This window comes from Pelmatolapia mariae, linkage group LG1 (genome assembly GCF_036321145.2).
Source record: "Pelmatolapia mariae isolate MD_Pm_ZW linkage group LG1, Pm_UMD_F_2, whole genome shotgun sequence".
Classification (NCBI taxonomy): domain Eukaryota; kingdom Metazoa; phylum Chordata; class Actinopteri; order Cichliformes; family Cichlidae; genus Pelmatolapia; species Pelmatolapia mariae.
In genome coordinates, this window is record NC_086227.1 from 6,993,518 (window position 1) to 7,016,500 (window position 22,983).

A 22,983-nucleotide genomic window follows, 5' to 3' on the forward strand; every position below is an offset into this window, starting at 1 on the left:
GCAGAGGTTCACACATTAGGGGCTGCCGCACAGTAATGGTTGAAATGCTTACTTTTGTTCTTGCTGCTGAATGTGTGCCTCTGTCCAGGAGCTGGAGTGTCTGCAGGATCATTTGGAGGACTTAGTTTCCGGCTGCAAGGACGTCGTGGGCAACCTGACAGAGCTGGAGTCAGAGGTTAGCAAAGCTAAACCAAAACCAGGCAGGAGCTGTTAGAGAAACAGTGCTGACACAAGCGATTCTTGTCTCACCTTCACATTTGTGACCCGTGGCTGTCTGTTTCGTTGTTCAGGACATCCAGATCGACGCTCTCCTCATCAGAGCATGTGAACCCGTCATTCAGGCACACTGCCACGTGAGCATATTTGACTTTACCTTAGGACACATGAGGGAAAAGTGGTGGCGGTAACCTGTTGCATGCCCGTTTGTGAAGTTATGTAGAGTGGGCATTGTGTCAGAGAGACTTTAAAACATTTTGTCTTCAAACCTCAAATGCTAAAGATCTGCAGGGTACATAAAGATATGTTTCAGTTGCTCACAGTGCTTTTGGTCCTTTTTTTTGCATACTGTGTTCACGCCTACACATGGGTTGGCCAACACTAATACATTCTTTTCTGTTGCTTGCACTAAAATAAATGTTATTCAGTGTGGTTCCTCAAGAATATACACGTTAAAATAATCAAAGGAACACTTTTTATTTAGACTAACCAGATCAATATTCTAGAGTTTTCACTGACTTGATGCTAGTTTAATAGCTCAGAGGGTTGTTAATCCAGAAGAGAGACAATTACTTTAGAGAGCTGGACAAGACTGTAGGAGGTCCTTAACCCATCAACAGGATCAGTATCTGTTCTTTTGTGTAAGAAGGAACATTTTTTGAGCCGTGTATTTATTTTCCGGAGTATAGCCAGAGTATTTTCATTTATTCCACTGAACAATGACACTGTGGTGGTGTAGTGCGTTGTTGTCCCTGAATGTCACGTAAATAGAAACATTTTGGATGTTTGCATTGTTATTTGTGTGTGCAGGATGTAGCTGATAACCAGATCGACACAGGCGATCTGATGGAGTGTTTGGTTCAGAATAAACACCAGAAGGAGATGAATGACAAATGTGCAGTTGGGGTTACACACTTCCAGCTGGTGAGTGATCATGATATTCTGTTTTCTGTCTCTTTCTCTCTTTACTCTCTGATACCAGTTTCTTTTTCTTGTTGTTCTTGTCTTTGATTTTGAATTTTATCTTCAAACAGCTGATAGACTCAGAGAAGCTTTAATATTTGAATATTGTTTTTGAGTTACACAATAGTGACAACAAGAATGAAATAAATGCAAATAATAGTAAAAACGAAAAAGGGATAATACTATCACCATAGTATCCCTGTGCTTCTCTCTCAGATTCAAATGAAGGATTTCCGGTTTTCCTATAAGTTCAAAATGGCCTGCAAGGAGGATGTTCTGCGCTTGTGTCCAAACATCAAGAAAAAGTGAGACTCTATGACTGCTAACCAATGAGAATAGTGCAAAATCTCCTTGAGGTTTGGTTTAACATTTTAACTGATTTAATTGGACATAAGTGACTCTCTGTGTGACCCTGCAGAGTGGATGTTGTCATCTGCCTCAGCACCACAGTGAGGAATGACACGCTGCAGGAGGCCAGGGAGCAGAGGGTGTCTCTGAAATGTCGTAAACAGCTGCGGGTAGAGGAGCTGGAGATGGTACCACACACACACACATACGCACACACGCACACACACTCAGACTTCTTTCAGACATTCTGACAGCCACAGTGTTACCTATCCCTTAACGTATCCATGACAACACAATGTTTTGCTTATGTCATTTGATCTCAGCACTTTAAACTTAATTTTAGACTGTATATAAAAATGGACATAGCATCCAGGTATGAAAAGTGAAGCCAACATGGTAGTGTCTTCAGCCGGGATTATCTTTAAATTTGGTTAATTAGCTAATGACTGTAAACTTGCTCCTCACACTGTTGCCAACATGAAAGTGTAAAAATGTACAGACAGTTTTACGTATTTTTGATGGATGGGTCAATAAACCTGCAGTGTGGGGAAAAAGTCAAAAGCCTCCTTATTGTCAAAACAGTGGTGACACCTATTAGCTAACATTGAAACATATATGAAACACACAAGTAGCTTAATATAAAAAAATAGTGTTGCGCTAACGAATATAGTTATTGTATTGACATGTTCCAACAAACAGATGCATTCTTATGAACTAAAACTTAATGCAGTGGCAGGTGGGCGCTCCATCATCTTGAATAGATGTTTTATGTATGTGTCTAGAGACCAGCCGCATACATTTTACACCAAAGGCAGAGGAGAAGAGAACTTGTAGGTGCTAGTGTGGCATAGAGGTAACATGACCGCAAGCCTCCTCCTCCTTACCGCAAGCCGAATTTCCTGACCTGAAGTCAGGGCTCTAACATACAAAAACATGCATAAACGTGCACATTTATTACCGGGAGTGCCGCAGTTACTTATTAGCAACAGGTTAGACATGCAACCTTCCAGATAAATAGATGTGAACTTCACTGACTTTTCACAAAGTTTTACAGCCTCCACAATTCACTAAATTAATGTTTTATTCAATATGGCTAGAAACCAGGAGCTGAGCTTATAAACCTATAAGCTGAGAAGTGTTTACTGAGGTCATAGAGAAATCCTTCTATACAACTGGAAGTCTTTTTGTAGCCATGAGTTACCCGAGGCCCATCTGCATTAACTTCACTTTTCACACGGAAGATAAATCCATCTTTTTACTGTCTATGTTCATAGTGCAGCACTGGTGACAGAGTTTTACTGTAATATGAAAGAAATCTTGCAAATTTGATCTTTCCTGGTCAACACTGATCGGGAATGTCACTATAAGAAAGAACTTTTCTTATCAGTATCTCACGATAAGAAACAGCTACTTCCGGCTGTTCAGTGGGTAGATCTGCTCCTATTGATTTGGCAGATGGTTTAAACACTAGATGTCCTTTATGACACAACCCAAAAGGGACTTGTGTCTCCATCTTGAATGGTAAATGGCCTGTATTTTATATAGCGCTTTACTAGTCCCTAAGGACCCCAAAGCGCTTTACATATCCAGTCATCCACCCATTCACACACACACTGGTGATGGCAAGCTACATTGTAGCCACAGCCACCCTGGGGCGCACTGACAGAGGCGAGGCTGCCGGATACTGGCGCCACCGGGCCCTCTGACCACCACCAGTAGGCAACGGGTGAAGTGTCTTGCCCAAGGACACAACGACCGAGACTGTCCAAGCCGGGGCTCGAACCGGCAACCTTCCGATTACAAGGCGAACTCCCAACTCTTGAGCCACGATCGCCCACTAGGACTAGGGATCTTTTCCTCATTAAGGGAATGTGTAAACTACGACACTATAGAACCACCAAGTAATGTTTAAGTCCTACAGTTTAGACCAGCATTAAAGTTAGTGTTTCCTTTTTCATGTTTTAGTATTATTTACACCACTGTATTTGGAGCCTAAGCTAATCAGCAGTGTAAGTTTGCATAAGCTTTTTTAGGATTTATAAAACTAGACAATAACACACTACTGTGTGAACTGTGATACAGAAAAGCACCACGGGACATTTAATCTGTAAAACCAGGTTCTACTTTGGTTTACTTTTGTCAAAAATCAGTTTTGTAAAAATTTTTCTAAGAAAAACACTAAAGTTTCCTTTTTTTTCCCTCTCATTCAGTCCGAGGATATTCGGTTGGAACCAGAGTTGTACGAGCCCTGCAAGTCAGACATCAGTCGTCTGTGTCCCAACGTAGCATTTGGTAACGCTCAGGTAGGGAATGCCGAGTGTTGTGTAAGAATAGAAGCATTGTATTGTTCTTTTCTGCTGTTTGCCTCCACTCTTTATCGTTCTCGTCTTCACTCGTCCTGGCCCTCTGCTCCTACTCAGATGATTGAGTGTCTGAAGGAGCAGAAGAAGCAGCTCAGCCAGCGCTGCCACCAGCGGATCTTCAGACTGCAGGAGGTGGAGATGAGCGACCCCGAGCTCGACTACCAGCTCATGAGAGTCTGCAAACAGATGATCAAGGTGATGGAGGCAGGAAAAAGGGAGAGGAGATCGTGGGGAAAAGCACTGGGATTGAATTCTGTCATTGTGGTGCTGTGTTTTTGACTGAGAGTTGTGAAACCTCATTCTTTTATTAAAGTTTTTTCTCATCTATACCTTTGTGCTGCAAAACCTGCTGAAATAGTTTGATAGGAAACTTCTACTGATTTAATTTTAGCAGTGGTTTACATTTTATAATCTTAGCACATATTCTTTATATAAATTGTAAACCAAAAAGTAGCTATATGTTTAAGAAAGATTTAAAGGAGTAAAAACGTGAGTGTTTTACAACCTGAAATGAGTAAATGGACTTAATTCCTCTTCACAGATGACCCACGTTCTGGACTTCCTGTGATTTTGCACACATGTTTACCTTTCAGTTACTTTTTCTGCATATTTACTTTTATATGTACAGTTTTACAGCCTCACATTAACTGTTTAACACAGTGTGACTAAACTATGGCTTTATGGTCTTTTTGGAGTAATTGTCAGCATGTTCCTAGATCTCATTATCTGTACAAACACCATTACTCTCTCCTGCAGCGCTTCTGTACGGAAGCGGATGCCAGGAATGTGCTCCAGTGTCTAAAGCAGAATAAGAACAGTGAGCTGATGGATCCCAAGTGTAAACAGATGATCACCAAGAGGCAGATCACACAGAACACAGGTATTCACACAGAACCACACAGAGTCCCGTAAAAAAGACCGTAGCGTCCTCTGTCCTCATCCTTCTCTTCCTCCCCCTTCAGACTACCGTCTGAACCCAGTGCTGAGGAAGGCATGTCGAGCCGACATCCCAAAGTTCTGCCAGTCCATCCTGAACAAAGCGAGCGAGGACGGTGAACTGGAGGGTCAGGTCATCGCCTGCCTCAAACTCAAATACGCTGACCAGGTTAGAGCACAACTCTACTGAAAAGTACACTAAGGTCGTGTTTGTTTCAAAGATACAGGCAGACATTGTTTTTGCTGTAAGTTGTAGTGTATGCCTTTCAACAGTGTTGTGAAAGACGAAAATCTATAACATGGTGATTGATTGTTGTTAAATTGTGTGTTTTCTGACCGGGGTTTGTTTTAGAGATTGTCTTCAGACTGCGAAGACCAGATCAGAGTGATTCTCCAGGAGTCTGCGCTCGACTACAGACTGGACCGACAGCTGCAGATGCACTGCTCAGAAGAAGTACGTGCTTACACACCCACACACACACACAAAGACAAACAAATGAACAATTCTCTCCTCCTTTTTTTTTCTCCCTCTGCAGATCTCCAGATTGTGCGCAGAGGAGGCGGCTGCCCAGGAGCAGACTGGTCAGGTGGAAGAGTGTCTGAAAGTCAACCTGCTTAAAATCAGACAGGAAGCCTGTAAAAAGGTACATGTCCACAGTACAACATAAGATGAACTTGATTATTAGCATATTTCTGTTGGTTTTAAAATATCATGGACATTTTACAGTGTGTAGAATACTGTACTAGTACAGTATGTTTCAGAAGGCTTCAAAATATGAAAGGAGCCAAAGTCTGAACACACAAATGAAAACATTACTGTGACTGTTGCTTCTAGATGATCTCGTTATTTTCATTCATAGTATCATAGAAGAAGGAGGGAAAATGGCTGAAAACTCTCATTAGCTAATTTGGCACACTTACAAAGGTGCAAGTTTAGCAAAAAAGTCTAACATTAGCCACCAAAAGCTACTGGTTACACTTTCAGGTAACCTTGTATGTTTTTGTTTTTGTTTGTTTAGGTTTGTTTGTTTAGGTTTCACAGCAACAACAAAAAATGCTCACTGAATCTTAATGTAAAAACTCACATATCCCTTATTTGTTTGTGTTTGCAGGAAGTCCTGAACATGCTAAAGGAGAGTAAGGCAGACATCTTTGTGGACCCGGTCCTTCACACAGCCTGTGCTCTGGACCTGAAACACCACTGTGCCGCCATCACGCCGGGCAGAGGAAGACGTGGGTGCTTTCACACAGAATCTTTCTTCTTGTGCAAAACTGTCAGGCTGGTTAGATGGAGCCAAGAAAGTATTCTAATCAGAGTCCGCTTCCCAATCAATGACTGTTTACTAATAAAGTTTGCTTGTCCATCTTTACCTCAGCCTGAAAGGCTCATGGGGTATTATTGTCGCCATGCCAACAAAAACTCAAGAATCAGGCAACATAGGTTTTTCAAATTGATACCTTAAGGGGACAAGTTTATATCTCAGTAACCTCAACTTTAAGATTGACCTCAGAGGTCAAGGTTTTTTGAAAATCTTGTGAATGCGTTAACTTAAGACGGAGGTCACCTAGGATTTTCAAAGTGGTACCATAGGTGCTTCTACTAGGAGGCTGAGGGGTTTGAATGTCTTTCACTGAGATTCTTTTCATTGTGTTTGGTCACCAAAACTAGATTTTTCTGTCCCTCTCCATGCAGAGATGTCGTGTCTGATGGAGGCGTTACAGGACAAGAGAGTTCGCCTTCAGCCTGAGTGTAAGAAGAGGCTTCAAGACCGCATCGACATGTGGAGTTATGCTGCAAAGGTAAACATCAAGAGTTAGATTACAGTGACAATTGGGGCTAGAGCTTCCACCCTGATGCCAACACACAGGTAGCATCAGAGGAAGAGTTGTTAGGTTGCGTAATGTAGTTGCTGTGAGTACCTCAAAACATTTGTGCACTAATCATTCTATTAATGTAAAGATACTTCACTCTATCCAGGCAAACGCTGACGCTAGCCCCCTCCCTCTGTGCTATAGGTGGCACCAGCAGAGGGCTTCTCAGACCTGGCCGTGCAGGTGATGACATCACCCTCCAAGAACTACATCCTGTTCATGATCGCACTGAGTGTGTGCGTCCTGTTCCTGGTGGGGCTGCTGTGCGGTCGAATCACCAAGCGAGTGACGAGAGAACTGAAGGACCGATAGAGTACAGAGCGCCCCGATGCTTCCGAAAGAACTGAGTCCTTAAACCTTTCCCTACCTTCCTCCTCCTCTTCCTCCTCCTCCTCTCTCAGATACCCGATCTGTAACCAGCCAGCCTGCACAGTGCCAACACCAGTGCCCAGCTCTGGATCCCGTTACCCCCTCGATGAATCCTAAAATCTCCCTTTGGACATCTCCAAACTCTGCGATAGCACCGGCTGTCTGATTCAAGTGTTTTTCCTCAATCATGTTTTGTTTTGTGTTTTTTTTTCAACAAATCTGCTTTCGCTGAGAATCTTGTTTGAGTTTCTAACTAAGCGCTGTTCTTGATGTGACTGAGGGCTGTTGCTTCTGGGGCTAGAATTGCTTCCCCCCCACCCACCCCGTTCAGTCCTGACGCTTTAATTTTTGTGATATTTAATGGAGACTGGAGCATGCAGCGCAACAGGAAACCGTTTCTTTGGAAGTGACTGCAGCAGCCTGAGTCGTTCAACTTTGTGGTTGAATTCTGACAAGTTCCTGTTGCTTTGAAACATTTTCTCATCAGTCACAAAGTCCCATCCTCTCTTCCTTCATCTGGACCAGTTCAGATCCATCTCGCTTGTTACTGACTGAAAATGAAGGTCCAGCTGTTCTCAATATTGTCATTAACTGGATTGTTCTGCACACATGGTTTTAAAACTTAATTTAAATGCTAACTTCATTGCACTTTTGTTTGTTTGTTTTTTAACATTATGCCTTATTTATTGTCTGATTATGTTTTAGTTTCTTTTGAGTTTGATTGATCTTTTATGTTTTTTTCCCTGGAAATCCAGCTAAATACAGATTTTGTAGTCTACAGTGAGACATGCAGAGAAGTACAGCTGTGTATGATGGAGCTTTAAAAGTACTAATTGTAAAAGGTTTAAAACCTTCCAAAGTTAACTAAAATGTTGAGAAGAATGTGAAGAAAGAACTGCTATGACTTAGAGATGTCAACTAGAGCTGAACTAGGACTGGACTGTACCTTTCATGCAATACTCATTTGCGCCATAAGATGGTACTTTTGTTAAACCATAGTAGCGAGGCAAAAAGCAAAACCTCTTGAGGAAATGAGCGGGTAACTAAGGCCTTTGTCATAGGCTTCAACACCAGTCAAAGACTTTCTGGTAACCGGTTGGTGAATGGTTTCTATAGGTTACTGGCAGTCACAATGAGGTCCTGGCCCAAAAGCTTACTTTGTGTTGCGGTCACTAGCAGAATGCTGCGATTGCCCAGAGTATTTGCCAACTTGTCTGCAAACTCTTGATAGCTAACCACAAAGTGGTAGTGAAACTTGGAAAAGTGTAACACAAACAGGAAACGGAACCCATTTATCTTTAAAGTAAAAGTTGTGCGTAACCATTGAAACCAACACTTTTCAAGACGCAACATTTACGTCTTGAAGGTGATTGATTTCTGTCTGTGGTCTGCGTGACACTCTTTTACATTTTACAGCCACTTAGTTTAGGGAGTTTTTCCTTCCCACTGTCGCCAAGTGCTTGCTCATAAGGAGTTGCCTGATTGTTGGGGTTTTACTCTATATTGTAAGGTAAAGACCCTACAATAATATAAAGATCCTCGAGGTGACCGTTTTTGTGATTTGGCACTATATAAATAAAATGTAATCTTTAAAAAAAAAATTGCGACTATTTGGGGAGTGTTTGCAGACTTTTGTACAAACTGTACAGCACTGTATGCCTCTTTACAACCAATTTCATCTAGTGACAGCAACATACAGGAACAATTCCCCCACTTAAATCTAAACTTCAACAACAGAACACGTCCATCCACATTTCAGCAGACCTGCTGGTAAAGCACTGCCCTGTTGTGGTCAAAGAAATCTTTTTCAAAAATTTGTGATGTGGTTGAATGGTATTGGTGATGTACAAGAGAACACCATTAGTTACTCACTCCCATTAAAACCACTAAAGATGGATGTTGCCCTTCGTTTTGTAAAATCCTGTTTTGACTGGAGTATTTTAAACATCCTCATCGTCTTGGCAATTTGAAACCAGACATCATGAGACGTCATCCCCTGTGGACTATTAGCAAAGTATTAGAGCTAATATTAACTGATAATATCAGTCAATATTAACTATTTACCGATGTATTGGTATTGGCACTTATAATGCTCGATAAATTAAATGTAAAGTACCAACAGGAGAGAAACCCTTCAACCATTTAACGAGTGAGTCTTTTGAGTGTTGACATTCTGTAGTTTGTCCACCAGAGGGCACTCTGCAACTTTGGTGTTGACAGCATGTGTTTGGAGCGCCACAAACACAACAACCTGCTGGCCTGAGAAGAGTTGGGAGTGTAAACAAGTAAATAAACTACATGCAGCAAATGTTAGGGAAATTTGTTTATGCTTTGTTTATCAGAAAGAAAAATATCAGCAGGTATATTGGAATATCAGAGTTTTAAATGGACAATATCAGAATTGGTATTGGTCTAAAAAAAAAACCCTATATCTACAAAGAATGTTTCCACATGGGCTTCCCTTTGAGACCATCTTTTATCTACAGTCTATCAAAACCACAGTGGTTTCCGTTGCTGGGTCATGTCTTAAACTTAAAACATGAACCAGCACTGTCTAAAACTGATACATTTAAAAGTAGTAGTGATTTAAAAGTGTATTGGTCATGGCTGCAGTGGGTGTGTCCTTTGCATCATAGAACCTCAGAACTGGGTCAGTAACTTTTCCACCCAAACGACAACTGATGAGCAGCGTGAGAGTTTTATGTAGTTCTCCTAATGTAGATTTTGCATTAAAGAGCTCAATCAAAGCTAAATAATGTTGACATCAAAATCCCGTGACTATGAATCATTGAGTCTTTTTTTTTATTTGAGCCATGCAAATCATTGCTTTGCAGTTAAATAACATGAAAAGATCCAAACATTTAGCCTTTTTCTTCTTAAAAACGGTAACAAATGTTAACTTTTGCACTTTATCTGATGTAAGTCACATCTACATAGCCTCATTTATTAATTTCTGAAAATATTTTTCAACATTAACCAAATTTGTTTTTAAACAAATCCTTTGCAGCTTTTTGTGGTGAATTATTTCCCATGAGTGATATAAAAGCAGTCATAAAGATGAATATTGTGCAACAAATGCACAAGATTTCTGCTCATTAACAAAAAGTGAACACACTCTGAGAAATGGGAAAAATATCTTTTGGCAGGAGACAACGCTGCTTTGAGCGTTTCTCAACAACCTTTTTGTTTCCGTGTGTGTCTGAAGTCAGATGTTGAATAAGAGATTTGACAGAAAACTAAAAACCGCTATCAAAACCAGTTTTGTACGGAAGTCTCCATGTGGACAAATTTCATCGCTGTGCAGTTTTGTTCTTTTTGGAATATGCCATGTATTATGAAAATGTAACATCTATCATTGTGAGATTTGATTTTGCTGTACAGATAAAATTTGTTGATTTAATAAAAATGTGTGCAGATTTTCATATCCTTGCCTCAGACAGAGTCCCTTTTTAAGACCAAATAAGTTACAGCTCTTATATGTTTTGTGTTTAACACACAGTCACAGCTGAAGAAGCCTGCACGTTGAAAAAAAAAGACTCAGAAACATGCTTTATGTCTTTATCTACACCACACTGCATTTCCACAGTGGGTCTTTTGTCCTGTCTCTCTTCCCCTACCCTCAGTTGTTTGTGACAGATGACTGCCCCTCCTTGAACCTGGTTCTGTCGGAGGTTTCTTCCTGATAAAAGGGAGTTTTTCCTTCCCACTTTCGCCAAAGTGCTTTCTCATAATGGGTGGTATGATTGTTGGGTTGTTGTTTTTTTTATTGTAGGGATAAAGCACCTTGAAGTGACTGTTGTGATTTGGTGCTGTATAAATAGATTTGAATTGAATGTGAGTGAATGAAGACCAAAGATAAACATGTCCTCTGTAGCCTAACCCACTGGTTTATCACTCATTATGCCTACAGCAAGAGCCGTACATGAAATGTAGGTCACTGCTGCCCAAGAATAAAATTTATTACATGTAGTTTAATGTAAAAATCTGTTTATTTGTAACCTTTCAGTACTAGACATTACTCAGACGAATGTTTACTGACACAGAAGCTTCCTCGTGCCTCTGCAGAAGCTGACTGCTGTGACGCAGCAGAGAGAGGCTCATCCTTGCTCATCCTCCAACAGTTGACACTGGATGTCAACTGTTGGAGCTGATCCTTCTGTTTCTAAAGAGGAGAGAGAGAGAGAGAGGGAGAGGGCAACAAGCCATTTCACAGAGACCTTTAAAGATGTGCCAGTTTATCACTCACAAGCCACTTCACTAGCACTGCATAAAGTGCTTTGCAGTCCGACTGGCAAGAAGTGAAACCTGCCAACAAAGTGCAAAACTTTGTTAAAAGCAAATAAAAATAGGTCCCTGCTGTATTCGTGAGGATAGTACATTTGAGTACCAAGTTGGAACCCCTTTTGCCTTCAGCCTTAATTAATTGTGGCATTGATTGAACAAGGCTCTGGAAACATCTTTAGAGATGTTGGTCCAAGTGCCCACTCTCTTCTGCTTCCAGCTTGGCTAAAAACCTGTCCCAACTGTAATTTGGATACAGCCTGTCAAGTTTGCCAATCTGTTTCAGGAAGGAAGTCAATCATTCGCACAGACAACCAAAGTAAAATCACTAACCTACACATAAGTGTAGTACTTAAATGGAGCCCAGGACCTTCTTGCCGTAAAGCGATGGCGCTAACCACCCCACCTCAGTGTTAACCCACTCCCACAGCCATGTCACATGTGGTTGACTGATTACATATTTGCGTTAAACAGCTGAACAGGTGTAGCTAAGTAAGTGACCACCGGGTGTATTTGACAGCCAGCTCAACAACAGTCATGAGTCATTGCAGGATGCTGTACAGCAGGGGTTAGGAACTCCAGGCCTCAAGGGCCGGTGTCCTGAGGGTTTTAGATATCACCCTGGGTCAACACACCTGAATCAAATGATTAGTTCATTACCAGGTCTCTGGAGAACTGCAAGACATGTTGAAGAGATAATTTAGCCATTTAAATTAGCTGTGTTGGATCAAGGACACATCTAAAACCTGCAGGACACCGGGCCTTGAAGCTGGAGTTCCCCCACCCCTACTCTACAGCATCCTACTTATGTTTCATCTTCAAGTGAGCCACAGAAAAAAAGACATCATTACAGTACTCCTAAATATACTTTGAATTTAATTTGAACACTTCTTTTATCGTGGCATTTTTGACAGGTTAGAAATGAAAATGGGCACACAGGATTTTTTTTAAATTTTCCACATTTATGTCCTGGTTTTGGATCTTTGATGTGTTTATGTGCACTTATCTGGCACTGTCCTGCTGCAGCTTCACTGAATGAGAGGAGGGCATCGCAGTCTGACTGCCAAGAAGCGAGGCCTGTCGTAAGGGCGACACTCCAGCTTGTGTGGCAAGGACTGTTTCTGCTCATGCATTTGTTTCTGGTTGATGTGATCAAGTGTTCACTAACTTTTCAATGCCAGAAGATTATATTGTAGCAAAGATTAGCTTTAGCCTTTATTAATATAACCTTTAACAAGGCTGTTGCTGACTACTGTCTGTGCCTTTGTGGAATTCTTTTTCCTGTAGATTTTGAATGCCTGTAATTTTAAGGTTGCTTTGATGTTTAGAGACTGGTGAATAAAGTGTATTTCATGAAGTGTAGAATTGGATTTTTTTGACCTAATTACTGGTGATTATTCCTGATAACTCTGCTCTGGAAGGTTTGTCTGGGGCTCCAGGTGACTGCATTAAACAATGAAAACATCATCCATGGAGGGACTTAAAGGCTAACCACATAATGCTCCAGTGGCCGTAAAGGGTAAGCAGAAGTTTCAGATCAAAAGATTATTTTTTTTAAGTCATACATGCAGACCGGTTTGCAGGATTTTACATGCAAAGCTTAGTGTTGTCATGACAACAGGGACAGCGGTTTGTGTTCTAGTTTCATTGTATAAGATGTATGAAGACACAAGCTGATGCTTCCCTGTGCTGAATTGTATTTGCATGTTTCCAGCCAAAGTGACAAGAGGTTCAGCAGTATGTGCTGCTGAAGAACTTACTTATGAAAACAGGAAATCTCCCCAAAACTGGCGTTTCATCCCAGTTTTCTTTTCCTACATTGTTCCCTTCCACTCAGTTTCCCATTAACATGATTTGACACAGCACTCCAAACAGCCAGCCCTCTCAGCAATGACATTCTGTGACATTCTTACCCTCCTTGTGCCGGTGATAATAAGATACTGAAAATGGAAATGCAATACTCTGAGATACTGGAGTTCTGATATTTGGGAGCTTTAAGCTATAATATGAGCATTTACCCTTTTGATGAGCACAAAAGATGTTCAGTGAAACATTCAGCTGTAGAAAGTTTTTTATTGTTGCTTCTCCCTGTAAGTACTGTATTTGTATATGTTACAATTATGGAAAGAAAAAGAAAGAATCCACAGAGCAATGTAGTAGATCTAATATCTTCTATTTTAGCATCTATGTGGGTTAGCTGTAGCAGGGATAAGATTAACAGGGAAAGAAGAGACTTCCTTGTATGTAAGACACAAATTTAAACATGAAAAACCCCCAAACCTGACATACTTAGACAAAATATTAACTTATTACTTTTTTTGTTTTTAGATGTCTGAGATGATTTTGCATTGTGATCCCAGCATAGCAAATCAGACTAGCAACAAAAAAACATGTATAGATTAAAAAGACCCAGAGTCTTAATAGTTGACTTTACTGCTTTGATCTGTCTAATGATTAATCATGAGAGGGGGGGGGAAGCAACTGTTTATCTGCAAACTCGCGTGACTTAATATGAAAAAAAAACAAAACAAAACAAAAAACAAAAACAAAACAGCTGTCACATAAAAAAAGTGTCTAAAAAGTAACCAAAGCCCACAAATATCAAGCTAAATGAAAGCCAATCAAGTGCTGCCTGCATAATTAAATTTACTGTAATGTACCCAAAGTTTTAAAGATTTTTTCCGTGTTTAGAAGGAGGCCATGAGCCCATTATACAGCAGACAGCTGTAATCTCTCACTCAGAAAGCCGGGCAATGTCGCGCATTTGCAGGCTGTAATTCCTCGATCAGAGAGTAGCGCGGTGCTGCACATATCCAGGGTGCAATTCAGTCAGACAGTAGGGTGATGCCGCAGATACGCAGGCTGTAATTCCTCAGTCACACAGCAGGGTGGCGCTGTATATTTCAGACCTTATCGACTAAGGCACAGTCAGTGTTTAACTGGGTTTTATCATTTGAAACAGCAGCAGTCACCACAGCTGAGCAGAGAAAGCTGTGGAGTTCCTGTGATGGCCCCTGGATGCTGGATCCAAGAAAACTCAAAACCTACACTGAAATCTTGTGAGTGAGCCACCTGTAATGGCTGCTGCTCACCTCATCTCCACCCAGTCTTATTCTTTTTGGACTAAACGTGTGTTGTCCAATAAAACATCCCTTTAGAAAACAAAGATATGACAGAACAAACATGCATGTTTTACTGTGTCTACAGTTTGTTTGGCAGGCCTCTGGATGCTTCTCTGCCTGAAGCTAAAGCTTCTACCAATCGACTGTGCCGCTGACGTCTTGTTGATTGAACAATCCATCACGAATAAGGAAACTTTTGCACTGGTTGAATTTACAAAAACATGCTTAGATTTTTTTTTCTTTTTCTTTTTTTTTTTTACAGTCAGCAACAAAAAAAACAACAACCCAGGCTGTTTTCAAAAAAGGTGGGTCTACTGTTCAGCACTAACACCTTTTAATTAGTCCTGGTATCTTGATTGCAGCGTTGCTATTGGGTGGCCATAGAGGGGGGGCCATCAGGACGCAATGACCTGCACGTAGTTGGCCGGGTAGAGGCCAATCTGGCCATTGCTCAGCTGTCCTTTACACCAACCCTGCTCGTCCTCTTCTCCCAGCTTCAGTAGCTCCTCCCCTGGAAGGATGAGAGTCAGTTTGGCTTTAGTCACGTTCATTTAAATGAATAATTGGATACTGACTGGATACGCCTGCAAAATACAAGCAAAACGCAGGACTTTGGCCTCCTGTTTAAAACAAGTTAAAAACAGGAAGGTAAAATCTCCCGTTTCCACAGCTGTGAAGACCCTTATGGCTCTCCACAGCTGTGCTTGAGATTCTGATCTACAGTACAGGACTTACAGAAGTGCAGTAACGCAGGATCTTTCCCCAGCACATCAATTTTCTGTAATTGTGCCTTCTAATGGAATTTAAAGGTTTTGTGTATTTTTTCACTTTATGTTGTAATATGTTCAGTAAAAAGCTCTTGGAAGTTCACTTGTGCGATACAAACAGGCTGGCTCTGACTCCCCCAAAAGTCGAGGACGAATCTTTCATGGAAATAAAAACCTCCCTACACAGCTGAGCTGAGCTGGGTTAAGCTCAGTGGTCCCATCAAGTCCCATTAGCTTGGTGAGAGTTACTATACACCACAGCAGCTTTAAACCTCTGTTATGTTTCACAACACATTAAGCTTCATCTAAATTTGTCTCATTTCTGCACCTGCAGCAGAATGTGGGGTTTTTTTGCCACTGGAAAAGAGCAAAAAAAAAAAGAAAGAAAAGAAACTTTTTGTGTTTGTCCTCCAAATATTTGCAGATGTGCTTTACAGATTTGTAAATTTCTTATGTTTCTTATTCAATGTCAACTTGTAGTACACGATTTTCTTTTAAGTTTAGGAATTTTCCAGTGAATTCATGTTCAGATTTTGGAGATATATACCTACATATTAATTTGGGGGTTTTTTTTGTCCGTCCCCTTCTTTCTTTTGATTATGTCCATTATTTATCCTCTATACTAAACAGAGTACCATTTGTCTGGTATACAGCAGCTTCTTTCCTCTTGACTGCGAGGAGTGTAAGGAGAAGTAGGGACGCAGCAAGATTTGTTACACCCCCGCTGTGAGGCTTTCTCCCAAACATTTTCTGTGGAGTTGCTTTAAATATAAAAATAATTAATGTTCAACCCCTGAGGATACACGGTACACACAGGTAGCCTCAGTCACATTGACCTAGAGAGCAGTTGCAACCCCTCCGACAACTTCTGGTCACTAAGGAAAAATGTATCTGCCAACAAGTAGGCAGGTTGGCAGAAAACATTTCCCTTCAAAGTAAAAGTTGGGCTTTACTGCTGAAACTACATGTTTGAAAAGGCAGAACTTTTACTTTGAAGGTGAACGTTCTCCATTCCCAGTTTGCAGCGCACTCTTCAGTTTCATAGCTGCTGGGAAGAGTGATTGGCGTCTCCCATACAAATGACTAATGACAGCAGCAACCTGCTACCGGCCAAAGAAATGACAAGGAGACTTTTGCTGTAGCACTGTATGCCTTTTTACAGCCAGTTTCATCTAGCAACAACAAGCACCTTTTACTTGCCAACTGGTCTGGTGATATTTTTCGACCACTTCCTGCGTCACTGCGTGACTGAAACCTGAAGTATTCCTTTCAAATCAATTAACTTAAAACAAATCAAACAAACAGAAGCACACATCCATTAACTATCAACTCAATATTTTGATATTCATTATTTTATTTCCTCTTCATTTACATTAGTCGTTTCTTTTTTGGGCATTTGTCTTTACTCAGCTTACCAGACCTTACAATTACAATCAGATTAGTCACTGAAAAGCTACAGTAATGCACTGTTAATATTTAGATGCATGTAGGCAAAAAGATGAGCGTTTTATTTTCATGTGAAAGCTAGAAAAGTTAATAGTTCTACAAAATAAAAGCATTCCTGTGGGGGTCATTAAGTCTAATTTAAAAAATGTTTTCATTTCCAGTATCCAGAGATATGTGAGTGCTTTCAGCAAGCTTTGTACATACAACATTTGTAATGACGATCCAACTGAAGCCACAGAAACATGGAAGAGAGTAGCACAAATCTACCCTCTTATGCTCAGAGAAGTAAACTTTCCTCTGCATGTATACTTCTTTCTGTGGAAACTTAGATGGACTCGTTCATGCATTAGTTTTATCAGTTCAAAAAAAGTAAGATGTAATGTGTGTGTGTTTATGCACCACTCTGCATTACACTCTTACTGCATTTGAGGATCAGTGTCAAACATGTTGTTCCAGACAACATGTTTGACACGAGTATGTATGTAGTTCTTAAGATGAGGCATCACAGGCAGAAAAACTAAACTTTTAATTAAATAAAAAATGTAAATACCAGCACTCTTCTCTGTGATGCCTTCCAACTAAAAAGCATTAGTAGGGGTTAATACCTGCTTTAAAGCTGAGCTCATCGGCTTCCTGGCCCGTGTAATCATAGAGCGCTTTGACTCGCACTCCCTCTACCTGCTCTTCTTCCTCCTCCCCGACGCCATTTACCGCCACCTTCTTTGGACTTTCATCATCTGACCAGTCTGATGAATAATCTTTCACCCTGTGAGAGAAGAGGGATAGAGGTGTAAAAAGTCAAGTTTGAACTTTTCCATTTGCCAAAAATAACATGAACATTTCCACAGACATAAGTTGGTAATAGGCAAATTTTCCCATTTTGAGTTTCCCCATTTTCCTGGTTTACATCACATGACTGAATTGAGGTGTTTCAGCTGCACGGCATCTCCTGGGAAACACTGCTTTTATCATCACAGATATACAGGGAAGAGTAGTGCGTGGAAATGTCAGGCTCACAGAAGTCTGAGCTTGGAAAGCACCACATACAGATGTAAAATGTATGCGCATGTTATAGAAACACACACGCCCACACACACATATAGACTTGTAGAATACCCAACTATCTAGTCCAGTGATGTCTCAGCTTACCAAATGGACATTACACCAGTGTTATTATTAGAAAGTGGGAAGGATGGCTAAAAATAAATAGAAAATTGTGACTCTTACTTCCCTCTTTGTTGCCTGTACTACAAACCCTTCAAATGACAGCAGCAATAACAGCTACACTGGAAAGAACAGAGCTCAAAGCATAGTGGTTAGGAGCCTTCCCTGTTAATTAAAAAAGAATCTCTTTATGCTTGTCTTAAGACACCAATTTTAAAAAAATAAATAAATAAAATTATTATATGACCACATATACATATATGTGGTACTGTAGTCCAACTAGATTTGTAGCACTGATATTGATTTTTCTTTTCTCTCTTTCTCTCTTTTTCTTTTTCAAAAAACAAACAAACAAACAAACCCATTATGGAGTACATAAAGATGAGCAGGTTTGCAGTTCTTTTAAGGAAACATGGCTGTCCTGTGACATTCACACCGTCATGTTTCCACCTCTGAGACATTACACCAACTTAAATGAATTTCCAATGCCAAGCATTTACTCCTAAATGTACTGCTTTACATGTTGACCTGTCCCCAAACGGTGGGTGAGGTCGGGGTTGCGTGTCCCCACAATGTGACTGTATAAAAAAACAACAACAAAAAAACACATTTATGTCCTCGCAACATGAGCAATACACGTATATGCACGCACGCACACATGCACACACACACACACACACACACACACACACACACACACAGAGATAGACAATGTTCTAGCTACTAATTAGAGTGTCATCTATGTACAGGATGTTAACTCCTCAGGGTGACTACAAGGTAACAAGGAAAGTAAACCACATGCTGTCTTCTACCTCCGTCTCTGACACACACACACACACACACACACACACACACACACACACACACACACACACACACACACACACACACACACACACACACACACACCTGTGAGAGACATAATTGTAGTCTTGTGTTTAGTCTGCAATCAACAGCCCACAACATTCCATTTTAAAACTTCACAAAACCAACAAGCACAGCTCTCTCTTTAAAATTTTCTTTTTAAAAAAATAAATAAGTGTGTTTGTTATGTATCGATGCTGTGTATTCATGTGCATGTGCACAGCAAACAAGCTCTTTATGCTCAGGTGGAAAATCTCTAAAAAAATTACTGTATTGTTATTTTGTTACAGTTGCAAGCACGTGTAGCTAGGTAAACGCCGAATGAAATTTAAGACACTTAATTTGCACTTCGCTGCACATGTGGTCAGATCACAGAAGTGATTACAATCCCTCTCATGTGGGGACTCCTGCAGACAGGGCAGACGTGGAAATGTATCTGCAGCTATTTAGTAGAAAAATGAAAACCAAGAACTACTTAAGCACTTTCAGTAACCACAGCTCCTTTTGTCCCGTCTCCCTCCCCCAACCCCCCAGCTGTTCCCTGGTTTTGCCAGAGGTTTCATACTGTTACAAAGGGAGTTTTTCCTTCCTACTGTTGCCAAATGCTTGCTCATCGGGGGTCATCTGATTGTTGGGTTTTTTTCTATGTTATTGAAGGGTCTTTAACTTACAATATAAAGCACCTTGAAGCAACTGTGGTTGAGATTTGGAGATATTGGGGAAAAAAATTGAAAGCACAACATATAAAGCACCTGCTAAAAATCATATTTTAGAAATATTACCGCTGCTATTATCGTATTTGGCCATCAGAACCTGCACATTTGATTTTTAACCAAGTCATGGATAGTTTTCATAAAGCCAAATTGTTTCCTGTCATCTCTGGGGTTTATTTGTTGCAAAGTTTAAAAAAAAAAGGAAAAAAAAAAAGGGAGTATTGATTCTGTCAGAGGTCATACCAATAATAATTTATTGGTTAGTCAGCAACTGCTAAGTGCATGCTGTACTTGGCCTTTTTTTCACATGGAATATTTCACTCCCATTTCATGGATTCACCTCTCCACCAGGTTCAGCTTTGTGGTCTGTGAGTAGACATTTCGACTATAGGAGGTTAAAAGATTACGTATACTGCTTTGTGAGTCAAGCGCAATTATCTCAACAGATAGCGTCTCAACAGAGCACAGATGTTGGAGTTTATGATAACATAAACTCCAACATCATGTCCACAGTGTCCTCCTACCTGCTGGTGTCCAGGGTAATGGGACTCGGTGGGACATTGCCTCCAGCAGAGGACACGATGTTGGTGAGGGTCACCACGTTCTCCTCAGAGTTTCCACTGTGCATCTTCTTGCTGATGGAGCGACTTGCCTCTGGAGACCACTCCTGCACACAGACACACAGTCATTTACTTAAGCTTACACTGACTCAGGTCTTTGTCTTTGTTTCTTTATCAGTTTATGTCGACATAAGTGACACAAGTTTAATGAACACTCTGTTGATGCATCCACGGGAGTCAACAAAAGCCAGAGCTAGGCCTTTAAAGTATGCTGCTGTTGCATTCAGTTAAATAAAGGATGATGATTTAAATGAAAGACAATGTGCTACACTACAGTGTTATGGATGCACGGATATGCAAATGGTTTGGTTTTGCAAAGTCAAACCAAAGACGTAGACGAGATCAGCAGTGCTGTGTGTTATAACACTTGTTAAGACTTCATCCAATATGCGTTTCTCTTCAGATTCTGTAAGAAGCGCGTCAAATAACAGCTAAAAATCAGTGGAAGGATATGACAACAGCACCGGTGCTTTGTGTCACTGATAACGTTACCCAAGATGCAGCTAATTTTTGACATTACATGGTACTTCTTGTCATTGTTGACCGTTTCAATTCAAAACCTGCTAAAGAACATGAGGCGTTATCTTCAGATCTCTTCTTTTGTCAAACCCACAGTGCTAAACTGAAAGGGAATCAGAGAGCTGCTGAAACTGACAAATATTCATATTAAAGATGCCATATCAGAGACTCTCAGATTTTTAATGGACCTAAGAGATTAAAAAAAATGATTGTCTTTGAAGTCCAGAAGTGCCTCATTAGCCAAATGAAGAGTGTTGATGTCATGTTCTTAACACTTATCACCCAAGTTTTAAAATACAGACAATTATATATTATAGTTTTACAGTCGAATATAAATGAACAAGAACAATGAAAACTAAATAGAGACACAGAGCTATATAATCACAACACAAAACACCTGAGTTTTAAATGTGAAACCAAATCTGAACAAAGTGCACTCTTTAAAAAAAACAAAACAAAAAAAAAACAACAATTCATAAGTTTCAACATGAAGCCCTGTCAATCTTTAGATCACACCCAGACCTAACGCACCATCATGTAATAGCAGGGTGCTGCTTGCAGTCGTAGGCAGCTGGGGATAGACTTGTTAGTATTTGCTGTCTTCAGAGGAACCTTGATCAACAGGAGGTGTGTGTTGAGTGACATACCACAGATATAATTAGACTTCTTGACAAGTGCTGTGTATAAGTTTCCCATCAAGTGAGGCCATCGTACAGCTCCTCCTCGCCTGATCTTTATGCAGTGGGGGAATCGTACTTGGAGTTATGAATGAATGTAGTTAACTGAAAGTCCTCGCAAGTTCAGACATGTGTGTGTGTGTGTGTGTGTGTGTGTGTGTGTGTGTGTGTGTGTGTGTGTTGGGACAAAGGCTCTCTGTTTGCATGTCAGCGGCACTGTGGGAATGCCAGGAGATTCCTCAGAGGACAGAAAAGACACTTATCCCTGCCAGGATCTTCCACTTGTTTACTTTTTGCAAAGAATAACTGAGGAAGGTAAAAAAAAAAGTGTTTACTTTGTCATCACTGCAATAATGTTAACCTAATAATCTTAAAATACAGAATCCAAAGATCAGACTCATTGATAACGCTGAAAATGTGCATGTGTGCAAAACCTGAGAAAAACAAATCTATATAAGGAAAGTGGAGAGATCCCTCCACCAGGACAGACAGACGTCCAGCAGATGTCAAGCAGCACAGCTGATGTACTTTACAATTACCAGCTCTGGCAGCTCTCAGACTAAACCATCTTCAGCTGTGTGCTACCACTCGAACGTCCCTACTAAAGCAGTAAAGATGCTTCAGTTTGTATTAACCAAAACAAAAAACATACATCAGAGAAAAGCTAACGTATGTTTGATCAAACAAATGGATTTGAATTTGAAATCATCCAAAAATCTTCTGTCAGGCTTTAAGTAACTGTGTTGTTCGCATGTTACATGTAGAGTCTTTTCTATAATTTGAAATTCAAAGCTCCAGGTCTGGAACAGTAAAAATAGTGGGGCAGTGTGCGGCTGCCAGAAATAAAGGTGGAGGATGAGAGGCAAGAATCCAGATAATGTAAGAAGAGGCTCTGCCGAACCACTCACAGAGAGAAAATAGGACAGTACAACATTCACAATGACTGACCCTGACTGTGACTCAGGAGCAGACAGCAAAGAGGGTGGGGAAGTACGCAATATGTAACCTTAGACTCCATTCTGGAGACATGTAAGGCTACGTTCACACTGCAGGTCTTAATGCTCAATTCCGATTTTTTGATCAAATCCGATTTTTTTGTCTGCTTGTTCACACTACAAATAAAATGTGACAGCAAACGCACTCTAGTGTGAACGCTCAAAGCGGCCCGCATGCGCAAAAGAAGACGTCACACACAACGTGCTCTGTTTAGACCCAGAGAAAACAATATTGTTTGACTGATGGCCCTTAATATAAAGACTTCGGACTTTACGTTTCCCAATTTTTATTTATTTTGTTATTTACATAATAATGTAGATAACCTAATAATTATCCTTATTGCTGTTTTAGAGAGGAGCGGTGCTTCAAAGAATAGTTGCAGATTTCTGTCAAAATCTGCAGATTATACAGTACAAATAAAATGTTCACATTGTCTTCCCAACAGTTTCACTAACATCTACACTGGATGGCCAGGAAGCGTTCGCGATGTTTTCTCGGGCGCTTCTCCGGCGCTGATAATTGGCGTCTGTCTTGTGTCAGTGACGTAAAAGACGGATTTAATGCGACATGACCATTCAAACAGCGGTCGCTCTCTAAAACATCGGATATGTATCGGATTCAGTACCACATACGAAAGTGACTCAGATCGGATTTGAAAATATCGGATTTGTGCCGTTCACACTGTCATACCATGATCGGATATGGGTCGCATAGGGTCAAAAAAAAATCGGATTTGATGCGCTTTCA

The 22,983-nt window shown here is 40.6% G+C and overlaps 2 protein-coding genes across 3 annotated transcripts in view; one reads left to right on the forward strand and one right to left on the reverse strand.

Annotated features, from left to right (window-relative positions):
• LOC134625578 (Golgi apparatus protein 1-like) overlaps positions 1-10,491 on the forward strand; it is a 30,080-nt gene extending 19,589 nt beyond the window's left edge. Inside the window, exons 13-26 of the mRNA XM_063470828.1 lie at positions 89-175; positions 291-353; positions 1,027-1,140; positions 1,396-1,484; positions 1,598-1,715; positions 3,738-3,830; positions 3,948-4,085; positions 4,647-4,770; positions 4,853-4,995; positions 5,179-5,280; positions 5,363-5,470; positions 5,939-6,059; positions 6,520-6,626; positions 6,843-10,491. Of these exons, the coding sequence (XP_063326898.1) occupies positions 89-175; positions 291-353; positions 1,027-1,140; positions 1,396-1,484; positions 1,598-1,715; positions 3,738-3,830; positions 3,948-4,085; positions 4,647-4,770; positions 4,853-4,995; positions 5,179-5,280; positions 5,363-5,470; positions 5,939-6,059; positions 6,520-6,626; positions 6,843-7,010 (1,575 nt within the window). The 3' untranslated portion in view covers positions 7,011-10,491. The remainder of the gene's footprint in view (positions 1-88; positions 176-290; positions 354-1,026; positions 1,141-1,395; positions 1,485-1,597; positions 1,716-3,737; positions 3,831-3,947; positions 4,086-4,646; positions 4,771-4,852; positions 4,996-5,178; positions 5,281-5,362; positions 5,471-5,938; positions 6,060-6,519; positions 6,627-6,842) is intronic.
• Positions 10,492-13,409: 2,918 nt separating this feature from the next.
• Positions 13,410-22,983, reverse strand: part of pacsin3 (protein kinase C and casein kinase substrate in neurons 3) — a 38,918-nt gene continuing 29,344 nt past the window's right edge. For both annotated transcript variants that reach the window (XM_063470856.1, XM_063470850.1), the window contains 3 exons: positions 19,949-20,091; positions 17,289-17,449; positions 13,410-14,981 (listed from right to left, as the gene is read on the reverse strand). In XM_063470856.1, coding sequence (XP_063326926.1) covers positions 14,866-14,981; positions 17,289-17,449; positions 19,949-20,091 — 420 coding nt within the window. In that variant the 3' untranslated portion in view covers positions 13,410-14,865. The remainder of the gene's footprint in view (positions 14,982-17,288; positions 17,450-19,948; positions 20,092-22,983) is intronic.